This window comes from Myotis nattereri (genome assembly GCF_964212035.1).
Source record: "Myotis nattereri genome assembly, chromosome: 12".
Classification (NCBI taxonomy): Eukaryota; Metazoa; Chordata; class Mammalia; order Chiroptera; family Vespertilionidae; genus Myotis; species Myotis nattereri.
In genome coordinates this window covers 3,192,755-3,216,715 of record NC_138087.1, presented here as the reverse complement: position 1 = coordinate 3,216,715, position 23,961 = coordinate 3,192,755, and the positions used below count along the sequence as shown (strand labels likewise).

The following is a 23,961-nucleotide window of genomic DNA, read 5'->3' as shown; positions in this document are numbered from 1 at the left end:
CAACGCAAACTTACAATAATTAGTATAAGGAGACTGAGTACAACAGTTACTAATATTGTAAGCACAGTTCTCGAGTGCAAGCCATTACTTTTCAGCCTAGAGAAAGAATGTTGGCAAAGCTCTCTACCACATGGAAACTGCTTTTAAAGCTGCTGGGCCCTGAAATTCTACTCAACAGTTTAAAATCAATCCACAGCTTTCTTCATTCACCCTCCCACTTGGTGCTTATGCGCAGACATGAACATCTATTGAGGAAAACCACAAAAAAACTTCATAATAGCTACAACGGTAGACTCCCCCCTCCCCAGTATTATTTTAAATATCATTAAAACGTGATTCACCTAACAGTCTTAATAAATGTAAAGGCTATCTCTAATTTTTTAATGTTCCAGTTACCTCAAACAATTACTTTTAACTAACACTTTAGTGTATATCATTACATAACTTTAATATCCATTGCAGGCAAGAACACAGAGCTGCAAACATCACCGACCCTGTTATTCATTTTTAACCACTGATTTTTGATGAATGGCATTTACAATGCAGCACCAGCAACTCTGAGTGATTCTGTTTGAAATTATTTAAGAAAAAATCTGAAATGTGTACCACCAGATAAAATCCACCAGTAAGCCTAAATCTTACCTATTACATTTCTCTAATCCTTGATTAAAACTTCTATCTTTTTTTAGTCTGCAATACTATTTTTTTACTTTTCATAGTTTAAATTTATAAAGCTATTCTATTAACTAAAAACAGTGATACCTATGACAATGAAAAAACTAAGAAAATTAAAATTATGGCTTTTCCTACATTTTGTACAACTTTTAAAAGTGTTAATGACTACTTTTTACAATGTTAAATTTAAAGTTTAAACTTTAAAACTTTTCTTAAAACTTGTTTTTGTTCATACCAATACAAATCAAGAGTTCTTATAAAGTAGCAAAGTTGAAATATGATATTTTAAGCTCACATGAGACAGGATCTTGGGCCTTCATGTTAACCATTTATACTACAGGTATTCTAAGATTTCAAGTTCATAAAAGTACTGTGTTCAAGGCACTTAATTATTAAGAAACTAAAATTATCAACATTGCTTGGATTTTTTGATAGAAAAGAAATAAAATCATTTTCTGAAACTGTTTTTCCGAATATCACTGAAACATAAAAACGTTTAGCATGTAATTTAAGATCACTAAGGGTTAAATACTTGTTCTCTGGCCCCTACTGCATATACTCTGCCAAAAACTCCTCTAAGCTTTTAAATATTGCTTCGATGGTCTGGATTTTACTTCCATGGAAAAAGGAGTATTGTCTTACAGTCAGCAGGCCACTAGCTTATTAACTTCCAGTCACCTTAATTTTTGTTAAAATGAAGATTCTGCAGTCTACACTTCTCCTGTTACTGTTTGTGCCTCTGATAAAGCCAGCACCACCAACTCAGCAGAACACCGATAACTTTGAAGAAATTTTATTTACTCGACATTATGAGGATCAATACCTGGATGGAAAAAATATTAAGGTACCTTATTTCCATTCTAAATTTCACTTCTAAAATAGTCTAGCCTATTTAACTGCATGCTTTTGTTTTTTTGAACGTGTCTGATAAGGTTAAGAGGAAAGAAAAAGCACTTTAAGTGATTCAAATTAATTAAAAATAAGTGTCCCTAAGATTATATTTTTAAAGAACGCATGCCTCAATAAATCATACTTATTGTAACCAAACAGTATCTACAGTAACCAACACATAATATTTAAGGAAAACTAAACTTTAAGATACTCCCTGACCAGTTGGAATTTATAGTATTAAGTAGTGTTAAACAATGCCCTATATTTGGATATTATGTTATTTCAAAATAACATAGGAGATGTGTATTAGGAGAAATAAAGATGAATTACCAGCTTAAGGTTTATTATTTTAGGAAGAAGCGGTTCAAGAAAATAAATAGAAGAGTACTGTCATTTTGGTATATATAATACTTCACAAAATTTATAAATGTCAACTATATACAGTATCAAAAATGAAAAACTACTTAATATGGGGCTTTCTGTTTAAATCAGCTTCAACGATTTAGATGATCAGTTTGTACCAACTTGAGTTAATACTCTACCACATCTTTCATACTCACTTATATGGGCTAAGTGATTACTTGTGGTTTTCTTATCAGACAACTGGGTAAGGACAAAGTAAACACATCACAGAAGTATCTTTCGCCTGCCTATAGTGTGACACACACACTGAAAAATGAGAAACGCAGCCAAATATTTAACAATGTCGGTCTCTTCAAAGTTCTTCTCCAGTATGAATAAGATGGCAAAGATTTATAAAGTGTCCAGTTATTAAGGCCTTCCGGCCTTCCTTCCTTCCTTCCTTCCTTCCTTCCTTCCTTCCTTCCTTCCTTCATCCATCCCTCCCTCCCTCCTTCCCTCCCTCCCTCCCTCCCTTCCTTTCTTTTCTTTCTTTCTTCCTTTCTCTCCCTCCCCCCTCTTTCTTTCCTTTCATTCTCTCTCTCTCTCTCTCTCTCTCTCTCTCTCTCTCTCTCTCTCTCACACACACACACACACACACACACACGAGTAAATGTTAACACCACATTTTCTGTCAACAAAGTTAGTTAATATGCTAGTATTATTCTTGCTAACAAGAAGACAAAAAAGATAGGTATAACTAGTTATAGCTTCAGATTTTTTTTAAAAAAAGGCCCATCACAATAATAAACTATTGGCTCACATGTATGATCTGAATCTATCAATCAGTTAAAAGAACACTTTGAAAACTCCATGGTCCCAAAACATGTAATAAGTAAAAGAAGCTCAGTTTTACTTCTTTATGCTGCTTTAGAAGTCTATCTTAATATAAACGAAGTGGAGCAGAGTTCAATGGTATTTAACATACAAAGAGAGTGGAAGGGACTGTTCAACCAGAACACACGAGAAAGTGAAGGAGCCGAGAGCGAGACTAAAAGTGGAAAATGCTCCTGAAGGGTACAGAAACTAGGGCACCACACAGTATAGTCTCTAGTCTAATGGCAGAACCATGTTCCCTCCCAGAATACGAAAGAGAGTAAATGATAAAGACCCCAATTCTCCCAGAGCTAACAGCCTGGACCGGTGGTCTGAGTGTGGAGGGTAGGCTAGAATGAAAGGACTCCAAGGCCTTAATGCACGTGCATATATACTTAAAGGTCACTTCCAGAAGCGGCAAAGAGAGCCTACTCAGGGCTGTCCAGGTAGGACACGACTGGTGCTTAGTACAGGCCAACATGGCAGAATATGAATAATTAAAAGAGCTACTTCACATAAAAATAATCTCAAGACACTAATTTCATTTTAGGTTCCACCTCAGAAAATCTTTAATTCCAAGGCATAGAATTCTCCCCTAGATCCCATTTGGAATTTCAATACATTTGACATTTAGGAAGCACAGAGTTTGGCCTTTGAAGATATAAAAATTTTTTTAAAAGACCTGGTTCTTTTACTCAAGGAGCCCACAGTATAAGTAAAATCAAGCTAAACAACTATTTACATTTTAATAAGTATATAAAACATAAAGTAAATGCCATTATGTGACTATGAGAAGACAGATGTTGTCCATATCCCTCAGTTTATATGGTGAAAATTAGATTTCTCACACTTGATAATACATTTTTATTTTTCTAATAGAAAAAAGAATCTATGATAACACCTGATGAGAAAAGTCTTCAATTACAAAAAGATGAGAGTTCAACATCATTACCCCTCAAAAAAGAAAATGATGGTAAGTATGAACAGTCTATCATCTATTTTTTTAGAAGCTTTAAAAAACAGCTTATAATGGAATTTTAGTCTTCATAGTAATCAAAACTTGTCTCTGAATAGAGTAACCCCAAATAATAGAATTCTATCTCCAACAACAAAGTCAAATAGGCATGTTAGGAGTGCACATCATTTCCCACCCCCTCTTAGGAGTGAGAAACATGGAATAGGAACATGCAGGAACAACCAAAGCTAATGCAGTGTAGCCCCTACAAAGTCTGTCTTTCTGTCTATGTAAAATCAATTCAAGAAACAGTTATTAAACACCGATTAGTTTTAAACTTAGTCCTCAACGTACATTTAGACTTAATTTTTCAACTTTATAATGGCCCCAAAGTGATACTCATAATAAATTACACAAGATACTCAACACTTTATTGTAAAATGGGCTTTGTGTTGGGCACTTTGCCCAATTGTAAGCTAATATAAGTGTTCGGAGCACATTTCAGTTAGGCTAGGCTACACTATGATGTCCGGAAGTAACCCCATCGTAAGTTGAGGAGCATATGTACTATGTATAGCCTGAGGGTAAGGTAAATAAAATGTAACTCTTTCCCTCAAGAAAGTTACAGAAGACGGAGAGATGGTTACACAGATTGTCATCAACTTATGAGAGTTCGACTTACATTTTTTTACTTTATGATGATGCAAAAGCAATACACATTCAGTAGAAACTATCTAGGCTTAGGCTAAGATGTTCAATAGGTTAGGCATAATAAATGTATTTCGGACTTAGGATATTTTCAAGTTTCAGTTTAGCTACACTAATAAAAGAGAAACATGCAAATTGTGTCACTCCACTACGCCCACCAGCCAATCAGAGCAACTATGCAAATTAACCCAACAAAGATGGCGGTTAATTTGCATACACAGGCATGGAGTGAAGATTGAAGGCTCAGGCCGGAGTGAAGACTGAAGACTAAAGACTGAAGAGGCTTGGCTTCTCCGCTGCGGCCGGACCAAAGGCCTGGGTCCCAGGTGCCGGAGGAAAACTGGTGCCGGCAGCCAGGGGAAGGAAGGCCTATTGCATGAATCTCTTTGTGCAACAAGCCTCTAGTCAGTATATAACTCCACCATTAAGTTGAGGAGCATCTGCATACAGTCATGTGCTGCATAATGATGGAGATACATGCTGAGAAAGGCATCATTAGGAGATGCTGTCATGCAAATGTTGTAGAGTGTGCTTACACACACCTATATGGTATAGCTTACTACACACCTGTGGTGCATACAGCCTATTGCTCCTAGGTTACAAGCCTGTAAAGCATGCTACTGTATAAAACAACACAACATTAAATCAACCAGAAAAGAAAATGAAGCAATCGAGACACAGTAAACACAAGATGGTTCAGGCTGTTGCCAGTGTGATACAGCATGTAGTTTTACAGTAAAGATTTGTTCATTAAGTAGAAAGAGCACACACACGCTAAAATAATGTTAAAAATTATACTGTAGTAAATACATCAGTCAGTGACATACTCATTTATTATGGACATAATTGTATGTGTTAGTTATTCTTCTGTGCTGGTAATTCAGTAGATTTGCATCACCACAAATACGTGAGTAATGTATTTTGCTACGACGCTATGAAGGATACAACTTCTTTAGGTGGTAGACATTTTTCAGTTCCATTATAATCTTATGGACTCTCATCGCATATGTGGTTTGTAAATGACCAAAACATCAATAGATGGTGCATGACTGTATATAAATAATTATAATGCACATTTCAATTAAATCAATAGAAAACATAACTACGAAGTCCTATTCAATAGTTCCTATCTATTTGATTTATTCTTATTCTATCACAGAACATTATTTCACATGACAGTAAAAAATCACATAGTAATTTCTACATTGCTACAATAAATTAAAATGAACCAAAACAGATAATATATCTTAAGAAACCTGAAAGTATCAAAGTAAAAATAGACTTGGACAAATGGAAAGATATTCCTTGTGCATGGCTAAGGTGATTCAATATCATAAAAATGTCAGCTCTCTAACTTCGTAACAATAAACTTATTTAAAGATCTGATAAGGTTGATACTCAAGTTCACATGGAAAAATCAAAGCTGCACAAACAGCAAGGGAAATACTGAAAAATGCCAGGTAACTGCAGGAATCAGAAGTACCATACACATTAGAACATACTTTAAAAACTCTACACTTTTAAAAAGTGTGATACTGGTGCATGAATAGACTAGAAAGTCCAGAATCAGGCAGAAATACATGTACAAATTTAGTATATAATAAAGTCAGCACCTGAAACCGCTGAAGCAAAGATTATTTTTTGTTTATTTATTTTTTGTCAATCCTCACCCAAGGATATTTTTTCCATTGATTTTTAGAGAAGGACGGAGGAAGGGGGAGAGAGGAACACAGAGTGCTTGCCTCCCGCACATGTGTCCCAACTGGGCTGGGGATCAAACCTGCACCCAGGTACACGCTCTTGAGCAGATATCAAATCTGAGACCCTTCAGTGCACGGGCCTAGGGTCTACCACTGAGAAACACCAACCAGAGTCAAAGATGATTTTTTTTAATGGTGCTTGGACAACTAAGTAGTCAACTGAAAAAAACTACAATTAGATCTATACCTTACACTGAAAAAAAACTCCAAATAAATTCAGATCTAAATGTAAAAAGTGAAACCGTATAAATCCTAGAAAATAAATTGGGTGTGAGGTACCTACAAATCGAGGCAACCATAGAAAATATCAATGAATTCGACTCCATAAACTGAAATTTGCATGGCAAATACATCATAAGTGAAGTCAAAGGTAACTAAAAATTGAGAAAAATATTTGCAACTTATTGCATAAAGAATTAATACCTCTAAATTATATATATATTTTTAAAGTAAAGATCTAGGAAAAAAATCTGACTGAAAAAAGACATTGGAAAAACAGCCAAAAGAGATGTACAGATAATTCACCAACTGATCCTATCTAATAAAAGGGTAAAATATGCAAATCAATCATCACTCCATCACAAAGATGGCGTGAGTAGCCTGGCAAGCTTTCCACCCCGGCCGTGGAGGGCCTCTGGGCAGTGGGCATGGAGTGGCCGGAGGGGGGAATAGGGGGGGAATCTTGTGTCGTCACCCCAGCAACGAGGCAAGCGTTCTGTGCCCAGCCGCAGAGGGCCTCTAGCCAGGCCAGGCGCGGAACGCTTGCATCGTTACAGGCCAGGCTGAGGGATCCTCCCCACCATGCACAAATTTCATGCACCGGGCCTCTAATATAAAAATGATCCTCAAACATCTCCCACAGAGCAATGCAACTTAAAATTACATTGAAATGCCATGTTTTAACCTGACTGACAAAAATTAAAACTGTGACAACATATTACTATATTCAATTGGCAAGGCTACAGGGTATCAGACAATCTCATACATTGTTGGTGGAAAGCAAACTGGTACACTTTTGGACCAAAATTTGGTAATCGTATATAACAAAGAGGTAATATGCAAATTGACCGTCGTGCCCTCACACGAGATGGCCAGCAGGGGAGGGCATTGTGGGCAACCAGGCCTGCAAAGGAGAGCAGCTGGGGGGGACCAGGCCTGCAGGGGGAGGACAGATGGGGGGATCAGGCTGGCAGGGGGGTTGTGGGGGGGGGCAAGGCCTGCAGGGGAGGGCAGTTGGGGGGGACCAGGCCAGCAGGGGAGGGCTGTTGGTGGGGACCAGGCCTGCAGGGGAGGGCAGTTGGGGGCGACCAGGCCAGAAGGGGAGGGCAGTTAGGGGCAACCAGGCTGGCAGGGGAGGGCAGTTATGGGTGACTGGGCCGGCAGGGGAGGGCAGTTGGGGGTGATCAAGCTGGTAGGGGAGAAGTTAGTCATCAATCAGGCTGGCAGGGAAGTGGTTAGGGGGTGATCAGGCTGGCAGGCAGAAGCGGTTAGGGGCAATGAGGCAGGCAGGCAGGCAAGCAGTTGGGAGCCAGCAGTCCTGGATTGTGAGAGGGATGTCTGACAAAACCAGCAGTTGGACATCCCCCGAGGGGTCCCATATTGGAAAGGGTGCAGGCTGGTCTGAGAGACACCCCCCTACACTGCACGAATTTTGTGCACCTGGCCTCTAGTATCGAATAAAACCAAATCCAAAAGAAAATACATATGCAAAATCATTGAAACAGTGCTTGCAATGGCAAAATATTGGAAACAATCAAATTTTCCATACATTGGAGAGTGTACGCATAAAGTATTGCATATCCACACAAGGGAATACTATGCAGTTGTGAAAATAAATTATCTCTATTGAACTAATATGGAATGATTTCCAGAAAACATATATGAAAAAAACCCAAGTACAACAGTCTATCTACCTGCCTTTCATCTCACAAAGAAGGTGATATAAGTACAGGCATCAGTTCACTTGTTTCTAAAGAAACCCAAAAAGGGTATTAAAAAACTGAGACTAGTTACCTACAGGTCACAGATGGGCCAGCAGCGGTAAGGAGTGGGGATGGGAAATGAGGAGCTGTGTGGGAGGATAGTGGCACTACTCTGTGTCCACCTTATTGTGCAGATTTGATTTTAGAACAAGGTTATGCTTCACATAGGCAAACGAACAAACAAATACACTGATGAATAAAATCAACAAGGATAAGATAAAAAACCAAAGTGAAATACAAACAGAAAAATATAAACTTAATTACATTTCAAATGAATAACATAAAACACTAAAAGGGAAAATTCTAATCCAAGTAACCCTCCAACACAATGTTTTGACTGCATTCCTTCTGACTAAAAAATAAATATATACATACATACTAAAATTCCAATGAGTGGGTTTGTAGAAACTACTTAATGCTTGTTCTAAGACTGAGTAATGTAAAGCAAACACACTGTGGATAATGAGAGCTAGGTTCCTCACTGTCAGAGAAGGGTGTTAGAAATATGGAAAGGAGAAAGGCTAGAATGAACACTGTGGAGCTAAACTATAACACCATCAACTCATGGCTTGTAAACAGATACAGAAACAGATATAGATGTGTCTGTCTCTGTGTGAGCACGCATGTGTTGTGTATATATGCATATGGTGTGTTTATGTATATGCTAGAGGCCCGGTGCATAAAATTCGTGCATGGGTAGGGTCCCTAGGCCTGGCCGGCGATCAGGGCCAATCCGGGCCTTCCAGCTGCTGGATGGGGCCTCCCTTCCCTGGTTGTCGGCTGCCAGCCGGGGCCTCCCTTCCCCAGCTGCCAACCAGGGCCTTCCTTTGTTCCGCACCACCCGTGGTAGTCAGCGCACATCAAAAAGAGCGAGCAGTCTCCCGGTCAAACTCCTGCAGTGACAATTTGCATATTAGGCTTTTATACATAGACTAGAGGCCCAATGCACAAAAATTTGTGCACTGGCGGGGGGGGGGGGGGAGGCGGTATCCCGCAACCCCACTTGTGCCCTCACAGTCTGGGACCCCTCGGGAGATAACGACCTGCTGGCTTAGGCCCACTTCCGGGTGGCAGAGGGCAGGCCCAATCCCAAGGTGTCTGTCCCGCAGCCCCTGGTCGGGCTCAGAGCTGGGCTGATTGGGGAGTTGGGGCGCCACCCCCTTTCATGCACAGAGCAGGGCAGATCAGGAGGTTGCGATGCCACCCTCAGTCACGCTCAGGGTAGGGCCGATTGGGGGGTTGGGGTGCTGCCCCGTCACACTCAAGGCAGGGCCTATGGGGAGGTTGCGGCTCCACCCTGTCACACACAGAGCAGGGTCGATCAGGGGGTTGGGGAGCTCCCCCATATCAGGCACAGAGCCGGCCGATCAGGGGGTTGGAGCGCTGCCCCCGTCACGCACAGAGCAGGGTCCATCAGGGGGGTTGGGGCTCCGTACACTGTCACACACAGAGCAGGGTTGATCAAGGGGTTGGGGAGCTCCCCCCTGTCACCCACAGAGCAGGGAAGATCAGGGGGTTGGGGAGCTCCCCCCTGCCATGCACAGAGCAGGGCAGATCAGGAAGTTGCGATGCCACCCTAAGTCACGCTCAAGGAAGGGCCAATTGGGGGGTTGGGGCGCCACACCCTGTCACACACAGAGCAGGGCCGATCAGGGGGTTGGGGAGCTCCCCTCTATCAGGCACAGAGTACTGGGGTCCAACCCCAGCAGGTCCAGGGGTCCCCAAAGGTGTGGACGGAGTCCGCGAAGAGGGAAAGACTCGGAGGCAGTGTTCAGTTGATCAGCATGGTTGGGTTCTCTTGCCTGGTTCTATTGCCAGGTTCTGTAGCCAGGTTCTGTCTCTAGGTTCTTCAGCCAGGTTCTCTCGCTAGGTTCTGTGTCTAGGTTCTGTTGCCAGTTTCTGTCCAGGATCTTTTGCCATGTTCTGTCTCTAGGTTCTGTCTCTAGGTTCTGTTGCCAGTTTCTGTCCAGGATCTTTAGCCATGTTCTCTCCAGCGAAGTTCTTCTGTCTCTAGGTTCTGTGTAGGTTCTGTGTCTAGGTTCTGTGTCCTGTTGTCTTGTTACATCTGTATTTATACCAGTTGATTCCAATCCTATCAATCTCTATTCCAAAGGTTAGGGCGTTTCTTATCTCCATTCCAGGGAGTAAAGATTATGTAGCTTAAGCATGATTGTTCATAGTTAAAGTGATTAACTACCCACCTGGCACTTAGTTAAGGGGTTTTATTCCCTCCCTAACTTCAGGGGGAAATCCCTACCTGGGGAAACAACCTTTCTCGGAGAGGTGACCTTGGTTAAAACACATAGCACCAAGAAGGTGAGCAAACATTAAGAACAGTATGCCATATATGCCAGGTCCCTTGAAACAGCAAGGATGGACCGGCTCCCGGCAACAGAGCAGGGTCGATCAGGGGGTTGGGGCACCTTCCCCTGTCACGAACAGAGCAGGGCAGATAGGGAGGTTGTGACCCCGCCCTCTGTCACACACAGAGCCGCAGGGCTATCAGGGGGTTTGGGCGCTGCCCCCTGTCACGCTGATCCCGGTGCCGGGAGGCCTCGCGGCTCCGCTGATTCCAGTGCTTGGAGGCCTCGCAGCTCCGCTGACCCCGGGTTCGGGAGGCCTCGTGGCTCCGCTGATCCCAGGCCGGGAGGCCTCACGGCTCCGCTGATCCCGGTGCTGGGAGGCCTCGCAGCTCTGCTGATCCTGGTGCTGGGAAGCCTCGCTGCTTCACTGATCCCGGTGCCGGGAGGCCTCACGGCTCCGCTGACCCCGGGTTCAGAAGGCCTTGTGGCTCTGCTGATCCCAGGCTGGGAGGCCTTGAGGCTCTGCTGATCCCGGTGCTGGGAGGCATATTATCCTTTTACTATATAGGATAGAGGCCTGGTGCATGGGTGGGGGCCAGCTGGTTTGGCCTGAAGGGTGTCCCGGATCAGGGTTGGGGTCCCACTTGGGTGCCTGGCCAGCCTGGGTGAGGGGATGATGGCTGTTTGCAGCTGGTCACACCCCCTTCAGGATGCGGGTCCCCACTGGGGTGCCTGGCCTGTCTGGGTGAGGGGCTGAGGGCTGTTTTCAGGCTGGCGGGTGACTGAAGCTCCCAGCCTCTCCTTTTTTCCTTATTCTGGAATTTATTTATGTTCTATGGCTGTCACTGGAGCTGAGAGCCAGCTTTAGCTCAGACCTCGGCAGCTAAAAGCAGGTCTCTGGACTTTGTTTACCTTCTGTATTTGAAACTTTGTTGCAACTCCAGCTCTGAGATCCCGGCTGACTGAAAGCAGGTTTCTGGGGTTTTGTTTAGCTTCTATATTTGTAACAATGTTTCTTAGCAGCTGAGAGGCCGGCAGCGTCAGGCCGGGAACCTGGCTTCCTCCATCACTGGAGCAAGCAAGCCTCCCTGTTCGCGTCAGCTGCCTGGCTGCTGGCCGCCATCTTGGTTGGCAGTTAATTTGCATATCTCGCTGATTAGCCAATGGGAAGGGTAGAGAAGTTACGGCTAATTACCATGTTTCTCTTTTATTAGATAGGATGAGTATATGGTGTAAATATACGTGCATGTATATGTGTATATATATATGTATACTAGAGGCCCGCTTCATGAAATTCATGCACTGGGCGGGTCGGGGGGAGAGGGGAAAGGTGTCCCTCAGCCCGGCATGCACCCTCTTGCATCCAGGAACTCTCGGGAGATGTCCGACTGGCCTGCGGGGATTGGGCCTAAACTGGCAGTCGGACACCCCCCAAGAGATGTAGCAGTGCGCCAAGTGGCAGGCAGCCATGGAGGAGCCAGAAGCGGGGCCAGGTGCTGCACCGCTTGTGCTCATCCCAGCCTATATGCCTACTGCCACCACTCGGTAGTGCTGCCACGGAGTCACGAGAGGCTTCCGCTGCCGCAGCTGCACTTCCGAGCTGTGAACCCATCTTCTGGCTGAGCGGCGCTCCCCCTGTGGGAGTGCACTAAACACCAGGGGGCAGCTCCTGCCTTGAGCGTCTGCCCTTGGTGGTCAGTGCGTATCATAGCAACTGGTCGACTGATCATTCCATTGTAACGGTCACTTAGGTTTTTATATATAGAGATAGGACATATGTATCATGTGTGTATGTATGTGTATTATTACATATTGAGAGAGAGAGAGAGACAAATATGCATGCATACATTTCCTAGCTCTCTCTGATGGAAAAGCCTAGAAGTAATGAGATTCCAGTAGCAAGGAGCATATCGACACCCAAATCTTGGTTTCTAAATACTATTCTCCATTAAAAGTAACCAGTACTCCTTGAAGAAATAACTAATGTCAGGCTTGGGCCAGGGAAAAGGCAAGATTGGTCTGGGACATCTTACCAAGCCAGAAAATAAGTACTCAAATAATAATGGCAACATTTAACTTTTAAAGAATTAATCAAAATATAAAATATATCTGGGTATAAATTTGCAAAAGATGTACAAGGACCTGCACACTAAAATCTAGACAACAATACTGAGAAAAATTTAAGAAGACCTAAACTTATAAATAGATACAGTGTGTTCAATGATCAGAAAACTCAAAGTTATTAAGATGTCAATTTTTCTCAAATTTTTCTGTAGATTCAATGCAATAACAATTAAAAATCTATGAGGCTTTCCTGTTTTTTAAATTAACAAGCTTATTGTCAAATTTATGTGGAAATGCAAAGAACTTAGAATAGTCGTATCAACACTGAAGAATTACATTGGAGGATTTATACAACCTAATATCAGCACTTATTATAAAGGTATAGGAATCAAGATACTGTGATATGAGCACAAAAATAAACAAACAGATCAATGAAACAACACAGTCTAGAAACAGACTTACACAATATGATTGTTTACAATGATGCCAATACAATTAAAAAAAAAAGACAATTTATTTTAAAAATGGTGCTGAAAGAAGCAGATGGTTATAGGAAAATAAAAAATAAACTTTGACCCTTCTTTATACCACATATAAAAATTAACTCAAAATGGACTCTATGCTTAAATATATAAAGAGTGTAAGCTATACAACCTTTAAAAGAAAACATAGAATGGAAACTTAGTGGTTGGCAAAGATTCCTTAAATAAAACACAAATGAATCAACTGTTCTTCATTAAACTTAAAAATGTTTGCTATTCAAAAGACATTGATAAGAAAATAAAAAGAGCCCTAGGTGGTTTGGCTCCGTGGAGAGAGCGTCGGCCTGTGGACTGAAGGGTCCCAAGTTTGATTCTGGTCAAGGGCACAGGCCCTGGTTATGGGCTCATTCCCAGTAGGGGTGTGCAGGAGGCAGCCAATCAATGATTCTCTTTCATCATTGATGTTTCTATCGCTCTCTCCCTCTCCCTTCCTCTCTGAAATCAATAAATATATATAAAACTAAAATAAAATAAAAAGACAAGCCACAGACTGGAGGAAAATACCTGCAAAACATAAATCTGATAAATGACATATCTATAATATATACTCTTATAATTCAATAATATACTCTTATACTTCAATAATAATACCAAAAAATTGCATTTAAAAAATAAGCTAGATGAACAGACTCTTCACCAAAGAAAATACATGGATGGCAAATATAAACAGATGCTTGGCATCATTAGTCATTAGGAAAATGCAAATTAAAACATGAGATACCACAACCCACCTTACCTGAGTGGCTAAAATGAAAAACTCCAAACATACCAAAATGGTGGTGAGGATATGGAGCAACTGGAGCATTCATGAAGTGTTGATGGGAATATAAAATGTCACAGCCACTTTGGAAAATAGTTTGGGACTTTCTTCAAAAGGTAAACATACACCTACCCAGCCATTCTACTCTTAGGTATTTACCCCAGAAAACAAATGCATTAAGTCCACACAACTTGTACATGAACATTTTTAGCAGCTTTCTTTAAAATACCCCAAAACTGGAAACAACTGAAATGTCCATAAAATATAACTATAACAAGGGAATACTACTCAGTAATAAAGAAGAATGCACTACGGATACAAGCAACAACAGATGAATCTCACAGTAACTATGCAGAGTGAAAAAAGTCCGACAAGAGTATATAACACATGATTCTTTCAATATAAGATTGGGAGGGAGGGATTACCAAAGGGCGTAAGAAAGTTTTGGGGGTAATGGGTGTGTTAATTATCTCAATTGTGGTAATGGTTTTATGGGTATATAAAAATGCCAAAAACGTATACATTATAGAAGTTAAATATGTGCAATTTATTGTATGTCATTTAACACGTTAAGCGCCAAGCCTGTTTTGTCTTCCTTTCTGTTTCAGTCACCGGTGACTGACATGGCGCTTAATGTGCTAACCACAGAAAAGCTGTGGCAGGATAAAAAAGCTTAAAAGAGTTCTCACTGGCTAATCTGTGAAAATCTTATATAATAAAAGGCTAATATGCAAATCAACCAAACAGCGGAATGACCAGTCGCTATAATGCACACAGACCACCAGGAGGCAGACACTAAACGCAGGAGCTGTCTCCCCCATGCTCCCATGGGGGAGTGCCGCTCAGCCAGAAGCCCTGAGCCAGGCTCATAGCTGGCGAGCACAGTTGCGGTGGCGGGAGCCTCTCCTATCTCCTGGACTGCAAGAGGGCCCAGGCCCGGCTGAAGGACCCCCCGCCCCAGTGCACAAATTCATGCACTGGGTCTCTAGTTTGATTATAAAAATAAATGTTATGATAATGTATTATGACCTATAGGTTAAGGAATTCGTAAGTTCATACTGACAGAAATAAATAAATAAACAAACAAACAAGAAGGGAATGCTCCACCTTACACCAGAATGCCAACGAACAAGTATAGAAAGAATGATGGATTTAGAAAATCATTATTTGCCAACTATCCTACTGATAAACAATTCAGGTTTTATCATCAATGGATGATAAAAGTAGTGGATGAGAGTTTAATGGCAAATCAGATATTTAAAATCTCAAAGTACTTCTCTGAAAAATACTTATTAATTACAAAGTGAAAAACATTTATTTTACAGAGTGAGAAACATGGTGGATACCAAATGAAGCAAGTGACCAAAGACAGCATTGTCAGGAATGGGACAAATAGATACCTTGTGCGCCTTGATGCACGGCACTGAGAACCCTACACCATTTCCATGGTATTCCTGCCCCAAATGGGGAGCCTCAGACAAATCCTAATAAAAAGACATTTTGCAAAATATATACCATAAAACATAATTTTTTTTAAACTAAAAAATTTTCAAAAAAGAGGTGAAAAATAAAGACTAATAAAACTGTTCCAGGTTAAAAGAGACAAAAAAAGGCATGACAAATAAATGCAATGGATGACAGCAGAGTCACATGGAATCTCAACAGTGTCTACACTGACTCTAATTTTCAAGTTAACAGTTTGCTTATCTAACCAGTAGTTTCTAAACTCCTTAGCTGTCATCAATCTAAAATATGTTTATGCCACACCAAGGAATAAATCAAGCTCCTGTTTACCTTAAGTCCTACTTTACAATTTTTTTCTGGTATTCAAATGAGGAAATATAACTGTCGATCAATTCAGCAATTAAAGAATCAATGCAAAAGCAGAGAATAAAAAAGACTGAATTACAAAATCTAAAATAAATTCTGGTGAATTATCAGTTATAATGCAGGTCTTTAGCAATCATAATCATGGTATCTTTCCCATCACCTACACTTCTGTAAAATATCTTTTCAAATCAGTAATAACATTCATAATAGCAATAACTTTGCCAGTAGAGGCCAAATGTTCTTACTGTTTATACATTTATGACTTTTCCCAATTAGAAATGCCCACGTGCCTGCTGTGTGTGTGTTTAAGTGGCTCTGTATACTGTGAAGAAGTTGACATTGAAGTTGTACCACCCTTGCCAAAGGAATCAGCCTATCTTTATGCACGATTCAACAAAATTAAAAAGCTGACTGCCAAAGATTTTGCAGAAATACGTAAGTTAGTTTTAAATAAGATATTAATATTAAATCATGCTAGTATTTAACTCCTATAAACACAAAATTCTAGGTACTCATGGCCTATCACATCTAGGTGTATAGGTGTATTTTAAGTATCTGCCACATTTCACAAAAATTCACTGATTTGTTGATGAATCTCCTTTCCATTCAGATATCCTCTGCCATCTTTCTTTACTGGTGGTTTTGGTGTCTGTGTTGACAGCCCATTTTCCATATAGGCAAACTATGTCTTCTCAACCCCAATACTTCAAGATCCACTTGCTAGTCAGCAGCACCAATATAATCAGGATGCTTCTTCAATTACAATGTTTTATTTTCTACCTTCACTGTAAAAGCACAGAAACTGCTTTTCCTTACTTTAACTCGCGGTTCTTAAATCTGACTGCATAATTTAAAATATCTGGGAAGCATTTAAAAATTAACAGTCAGGAACTGGTCGGCGTGGCTCAGTGGTTGAGTGTTGACCTATGAACCAGGAGACCATGGTCCGGTTCCTGGTCAGGGCACATGCCCCAGTTGTGGGCACAATCCCCAGTGGGGGTGTGTGCAGGAGGCAGCCAATCAAGGATTCTATCTCATCACTGATGTTTCCATCTCTTTCTTGCTCTCCCTTCCTGTCTGAAATCAATAAAAATATATTTTAAATACCAGGCAGGCCCTAAGTCCCCAGAGGTTGAGGTCTGGGGAGAGGCCCCGGCATCATCAAAAACAACCAAACTTCTCAGATAATTCTAGTAGAGCTGGTGTCCTTCTTGAGTCATTCGCAATCTTGGCTTCTGGCATCCTAGCAAACCAATCCTCTGTCTTCTGCAGAGCCTAGTCCCAGTCCTGGATCACTAATCCCTCATAAATTTTCTAGATGCCTATGTTGTCAAATGCTTCTGAGGAAAATCACACCGAAAAATGTACACTGGCCCCGCCCCACTACACATGTACAAGATTAACAGTAACTGGATTCATGCCGTTCTGGTGACTCCCACTGGCTGAAGTATAGTTGTTCCTCATTATTTGTGGATTCCACATTTTCAAACTCACTGACTTGCTAAAATTTAGTTGTAATCCCAAAAATCAATATTTGCAGCACTTTCACAGTCATTTGCAGACACATACACAGTGGCAAAAACAACTGAGTTAGCCAGTAGAGGTTGAAGGTGATGTTCTGACTTTTTGTTTCTGCTTTCATACTGTGAACCAGTCCTGTTCAGTCTTAGTGCCACAGTTTCACATTTTTGTGATGTTTGCTGTTTAAAATGGCCCCTAAGTGTGGTGCTAAAGTGCTGTCTAGTGTTCCTAAATGCAAGAAGGCTGGCTGTGATATGCCTTGTGAAGAAAATACATGTGTTAGCAACCTTCATTCACGTGTGAGCTCCAGTGCTGATGGCTATTGAGTTCAATGTTAATGTATCAACAGTATATACTAAAGGCTATAGCCCTACCTGGTTTGGCTCAGTGGATAGAGCGTTGACCTGCAGATTGATGTTTCTATATCTCTCTCATGGGTATGAATCCAGTCAAGGGCACATGCCCAGGTTACAGGCTCGATCCCTAGTAGGGAGTGTGCAGGAGGCAGCCGATCAACGATTCTCTGTCATCACTGGCGTTTCTATCTCTCTCTCCCTCTCCCTTCTTCTCTGAAATCAGTTAAAAAAAAAGAAGAAGTCTATAAAAAGAAACACACATACAATTATGTATAGATTGCTGATGAAAATGTGTGATCAGAGGGTTGAAGGAACCTAGCCCTGCATTTCCCCTGGGAGCCATAATGTTCCATATTTACTAATTCAGTGTTTGTGGTAATTTTATACACATGACTGTCCCATATAATGAGAAGCATTTTTGTCTGTTGTCAACCAATAAGGCATAGAACAATTCAGATAACATACCCACAATGACAATGCAACATGCCAGCAAAAAAGTTTGTGATTCTATTCAATCAAGTGTAATGCTTATTTTCCATGATTTGCAACAAGAATTTCTTTCAAACTGCCTGAGCATCCTGAAAATTCAGAATACAGTAGGACTCTACTAAATTCTCTTCTGAACCTGTCATTCTAGACTCCAGTCAGAAAGGCCATCAGTGAAAGCACAGAATAGATGCTCAGCATTAATTCAACAAAACTTCTTGAGCTACTAACAGTAGATACTCTACTAGACACTAAAAATATGGCTGAATGACCTGTTAAATACTTTTCTTCAGTCCACACAAATGAAAATTTAACTTCTTATTTTTGTGTATTTTCTGTATACTTCCCCTTCAAGCTAATTTAAGAAGACTCGATTTTACGGGAAATTTGATTGAAGATATAGAAGACACTACTTTTTCAAAGCTTTCTCTGTTAGAAGAACTGACATTAGCTGAAAATCAACTATTGAAACTTCCAGTTCTTCCTCCCAAGCTTACTTTATTTAATGCAAAATACAACAAAATCAAGAGTAGAGGAATCAAAGCAAATACATTCAAAGTAAGTATTTTATAGTATGACTGAATACAGTATCAGTTTTATACAGCCAGGGATGATATGATAAAAGAAAGAGAAGTTCTGGTCTAGAATTTGGTTTTATGTTTTAAGATAATTTTAATTTGATAAATGAAGACATTATTTACCTAACAAATAGCCACACCATTAGGCTCATTTATGCCTGTGCCTCACAAAATTATATAATCTTTATCTTATTTCATGGACTACTTTGTGTCTCATATTTTTCACTTGCTTACAAAGCAAATACTTATTTAAACAGACAGTGGAGGCCGGGTGCACGACATTCATGAATGGGGGAGTGGGGTCTCTTAGCCCAGCCTGTGCCCTCTCGCAGGCCGGGATCCCGCTCACAATCCAAGACCGCTGGCTCCTAACAGCTCACCTGCCTGCCTGCCTCATTGCCCCTAACACCTCTGCCTGCCTGCCTGATCGCCCCTAACTGCTCCCCTACTGGCCTGATCACTCCTAACCGCCTCTGCCTCAGCCCCTGCTCCCAGGACCCAGGCTTCCCTCCTCCGGCCAGGCGCAGGCACCCAGGACCCGGGCATCCCTGCCTCTGGCTGGCCATAAGCACCTGGGACCTGGGCCGGCTTCGCCCAGGCCAGCTGCAGGCGGCCAGGACCACAGGCTGCTTCACCCCGGGCCTTGTCAGGAAGGACGACCAAAAGGTCGTCCACAAAATGTCTAGTCTAATTAGCATATTACCCTTTATTAGTATAGATGGTTCACAGCCGCATGGAACCAAGACCTACAAAAGGGAGTTTTCCTGCCTTTTTCCTTACAATATGAGTAATTTACTAATGCCAGAAAAAATAAAGTTATAGAAGTGAATTTTAATTTTAATACTTCAACATATTAGACCATAAAATTTTATAGCCTTCCTTTTGAATCCCATGATGGCACCAAAAACAAAATTATCTATGTAGTAAAAATTACTTTTCTTAATTTAGTATTTCAAGGAAATGTATGTACAGGAAAAGGGGAAGGTGTGTGACTTTGGTAGCCAGGTTGTCTTGAAATGCATAGTCTATGGAGAAGTAATCATCTCAGCCCAGGAAGGAACCCCAGATAAAGGATCATGCTATTGTTGACAAGAGAAAACCTCATTCAAAAAGAAGGTTTGTAGCTTGTAATGATAAGCACCTAAAACTATCAAATATTCATTATCATAAATTAATGATAATCACACAATGTACAATCTATCCACAAACATATGTGTCAGAAAATGTAAAAATATTCCACTTTTCTCCTATTTCTGTCTATAATTAAGGGACCCTCTTTCTACTTTAAGGGTCATACTAGAGATAAATCAAAGTTTCACAGAATTTAATGGATTTAGGGGACTTTTGAAAACAAACAAAAACCACCTTAGCTGGTTTGGGTCAGTGGATAGAGCATTGGCCTGCGGACTGAAGGGTCCTGGGTTCAATTCCAGTAAAGGGCACATGCCTGGGTTGTGGGCTCGATCGCCAGTAGGGGGCATGCTGGAGGCAGCCGAACAATGATTCCCTTTCATCATTGATGTTTCTATCTCTCTCTTCCCTCTCCCTTACTCTCTGAAATCAATAAAAATGTTTGAAAGAATAAATAAAAACAAAAACCCCTGTAAGTTGAAGATAAATAATTCTATCCAGTAAGCCTTTGAATAACTGGCATTTTAAAGACCTACAGGAACTGATCAACATCTCAAAAAGGAATGTTTGAATATTTTGCATTTTACACATGCATTACAATAGGGATTCATGACAAGTTGACATGGAAATGATAAACTCAGCTACCTTGCAGTTTGGCTTAACACTCTAGGCTGCAAAAGCCACTGTAAATCCGGTTACTCTAACCCAGGGGTGGGGAACCTTCTTTCTGCCAAGGGCCATGTGGATATTTATAATATCATTTGCAGGCCACACAAAATTATTAACTTAAACATTATCCTGCTATACTGGATCAAACATTTAATTAACTCACCCCTAATGCCTTGGCAGGGCCAGACCAAATGATTTTCAGGCCTTATAGGGCCCTCGGGCTGGAGGTACCCATCCCTGCTCTACCTCAAGTGAAGAGGGCCCCTGGGCAAGACAGGAACTTGGGGTCCATATGGTGAATGATGAAATGCTAAGGAAATATCAATAACAGCAAATTAATTCTAAAAAATTAAAATTTGCAAATTCTGCTACAGGATGTACATCAGAGATAAGGTAAAAGATTAATGTCAGGGGAAACTACATCTTGAAATCATTATAAAATTATACTCAACTAGAGGCCCAGTGCTTTAAATTCGTGCACAGGGGGTCCCCTGAACCCAGCCTGCACCCTCTCCAATCCGGGACCCCTTGGGGGATGTCCAACTGCCAGTTTAGGGCAATCCCAGGGATCGGGCCTAAACTGGCAGTTGGACATCCCTCTCACAATCTGGGACCGCTGGCTCCTAACTGCTCATCTGCCTGCTGGCCTAATCGCCCCTAACTGCCCCCCCCCCTGCCAACCTGGTTGCTCCCAATGGCCCCCCTCTGCCGGTCTGGTCACCCCTAACTGCCTCCTGCCAGCCTGGTCGCCCCCAACTGCCTCCCTCTGCCTGCCTGGATGCCCCTCACTGCCCCCCCTGCTGGTCTGGTTGCCCTTAACTGCCTCCCCCTGCCAGCATGGCTGCCCCTCACTGCCCCTCCTGCCAGCCTGGTCACCCCCAACTGCCCCTCCGCCAGCCTGGTCGCCCCCAACTGCCCCTCCGCCAGCCTGGTCATCCCCAATTGCCCCCCCTTGCTGGCCTAGTTGCCCCACGCAGCCTGCTGTTCAGTTGTTTGGTCGTCCCTCACTAAGCCCCCTACCAGCCTTGTCGCCCCACACAGCCTTGCTGTTCGGTTGATACTCTTACTGTGACGGCGTCCTGGACAATTTGCATATTCCTCTATTATTAGTATAGATAACTGGGTTACTGGTCATGATATCAAACCCTTGGGGGGATTTTTTTACTAAAAAAGTATTTAATAAATAGCTTTGGGAAACATCTTACTAACAAGGATATACACCTCTTAGGAATATTCATTTTGCCATAAATTGGACCTAAAATGGGAAGTTCTGGAGGTTCAAGACAAGTTATGAGAGCACCAGGATCCACCTGTAATCCTGTATAGGGACTGTCCCATTGGCTGCTCCTAAGACAAAGTCAAAGGGCCCCAGACACTGGTGTGAGGGCCGAGTCGGGCACCGCTGGGTCCCCAGCAGGGGTCTACTGCCCTTCGTAAGAGACAAAGTACACCATTTGTGAGGCCAAAAATACCCCCAAAGCCAAAACACTCTAATAGCAATGATAAATAGTACGGACATGTCTCTGTCAGTACCAATTTGTATATCCATGTGGACATACATGAGTGTGTAGCACTGGAACCCTATGAAGAAATGACTGACCTCACTGAAGTAAAAGTGCCTTTCCTTGCAGAAACTGAGTAACCTGTCCTTCCTCTATTTGGACCACAACGCGCTGGAATCTGTGCCTCTTAATTTACCAGAAAGCCTACGTGTAATTCATCTTCAGGTAGGACTGCTCCTTTCAAATACCTGACTTTAATTTAAATTACTAACGATCAGTCTTATAGCTCATTATAAAACGCACATTCACAGGTAAATTTTATCAAAAGTATCACTATGAGCCCAATGCACTCTCTGCCCACCAACCCGGGTTCTGTCCAGAGCACTTGCTACACCAGGTCTGAGGCCTGCTCTCAGAGGGTGTTAGTCCCGAGCTGTGCAGTGTCTCCTAGTTAACCTGGCACATGGATTTGAAGTTGGGGGACACTTAAACCTCGGGCTTAAGTTTCTTTCTCTAAATAGCAATAAATCTTTGCTTTTGAAGCCTTTCCAACTGACTTTACTGTTCAGCATCAACTTAAGGTAAAGAAAAGTGAAGAGGGTATAAAAATAAACTAAAATTGATCTTTCAGCATTATAAGAATTCCTATTTGTTCTTTTTACTTATGTAAAGGTTACTTAAGGACATAGTATGCATTTTGCGCTGACACTCTAGAATAGGATACATTTTTCCAGCTAGTATAATAGCAAGTTGTCTGTTCTTCCAAAGTCATGCTGTAGACTTAAAAGTAAAGGCTGACCTTGCAGAGAGGGTTTAATTACCATGACGATGGATACACACTATGTACAATACAGTAGTTTAAAAATCACTTTTTAGATAAAATATTCTGAGATCCCATTGCATGGCATACAAAAGATTGATTTCAGCTATCTGAATATCTTCTCCCTTTTGTTTTCCAGTTTAACAACATAACTTCAATTACAGATGATACATTCTGCAAGGCTAATGACACCCGTTATATTCGGAACCGAATTGAAGAGATACGCTTGGAGGGAAATCCCATCGCCCTGGGAAAGCATCCCAACAGTTTTATCTGCTTAAAAAGATTACCTGTAGGCTCATACTTTTAACCACTATTAGTGCAGCATATAAAGTAAAGCACACACATACTTATAATCTATCTCAACAATGTCTAAAGGAGCATAAATACCTGTTTAATATTAACTTTGTTTCCCACTATGAAGGAATTTTATGTTTTAAGCAAGTATGTTCAAAAGCTTACATATAAGTAATAAGTAAGTCTGAATCTCTAAGTTTAAAACAAGGTAATGAGAAAATATTTAAACAGTACTACAAAATCTTTGTAGTCTATAGTAGAGCGCCATTTAAAAGGTATGTTTTTATGCAAATACCCAAAATTAAGAAGCATTATTTCTATTACTAATGAAGTAAATGGATAAGTCCAAGAAACTTTCAACTGTTTGTCTTTTCTGGCCTTTACTGGATCCCTAAAAGTAGTTAAGGCTGACATTCCAAAAACTCTGAAAAGCTAAATATTTCCAGTGATCTCCCATTTTTCTTTTATAATTCAGACATTATTCATTATGAAGGAGAAACTCTTTCTTTCTATTAAGGCAGCTATTATCTTTTTACTTAGCCTAAGAAATAGGGTATAGTCTCATAGGTAAAACTTTCCAAATAAAGTATAATTTTACTCTGATAAAGAGCTAATATAGTAATGTTCAATGTTATTCTGCTTTGTAGTCACACAGTTAAAGGTTTCAGTAAAACAGTATAGAATTCTCTTTCTTCCACATTAACATTCTGAATCTAGTATAAAATATTTTAAGAAGCCAAGCAGATAAAAACCAGTATGCTTGAGGAAAAAATAAAGTCCATCCCATTTCTCAGAAAATAGCTATAAAGTTCTCTATTGTAAAGGCTTACAAATATGATAAATACTGCAAAACATTTTCTTTTTACGTTACAGGAATGGGGAATCTTATCAATAAATTTGTCCGAATGTAAGACAT

General features: G+C 41.1%; 2 protein-coding genes across 3 annotated transcripts in view; one reads left to right on the top strand and one right to left on the bottom strand.

Moving 5' to 3' along the window:
* Positions 1–23,961, bottom strand: part of CENPP (centromere protein P) — a gene marked incomplete at its 5' end in the record, with an annotated part of 260,881 nt that overhangs the window by 173,953 nt on the left and 62,967 nt on the right. The window lies entirely within an intron of this gene.
* OGN (osteoglycin) lies at positions 1,300–23,961 on the top strand. Its single transcript, XM_081103212.1, has 6 exons — positions 1,300–1,519; positions 3,661–3,754; positions 15,962–16,120; positions 18,404–18,606; positions 22,058–22,153; positions 22,888–23,961. Exons 1-6 carry the CDS (start codon positions 1,370–1,372, stop codon positions 23,056–23,058), a joined length of 873 nt encoding a protein of 290 aa, XP_080959338.1. The 5' UTR covers positions 1,300–1,369; the 3' UTR covers positions 23,059–23,961.

Bases quoted from the DNA above. Each gene is read 5' to 3' on its own strand.
- OGN (XM_081103212.1), top strand. From the start codon at position 1,370: ATGAAGATTCTGCAGTCTACACTTCTCCTGTTACTGTTTGTGCCTCTG. The intron at 1,520-3,660 runs GTACCTTATTTC...TTTTTCTAATAG, and splicing joins TGGATGGAAAAAATATTAAG to AAAAAAGAATCTATGATAAC. The intron at 3,755-15,961 runs GTAAGTATGAAC...TTTCCCAATTAG, and splicing joins CCTCAAAAAAGAAAATGATG to AAATGCCCACGTGCCTGCTG.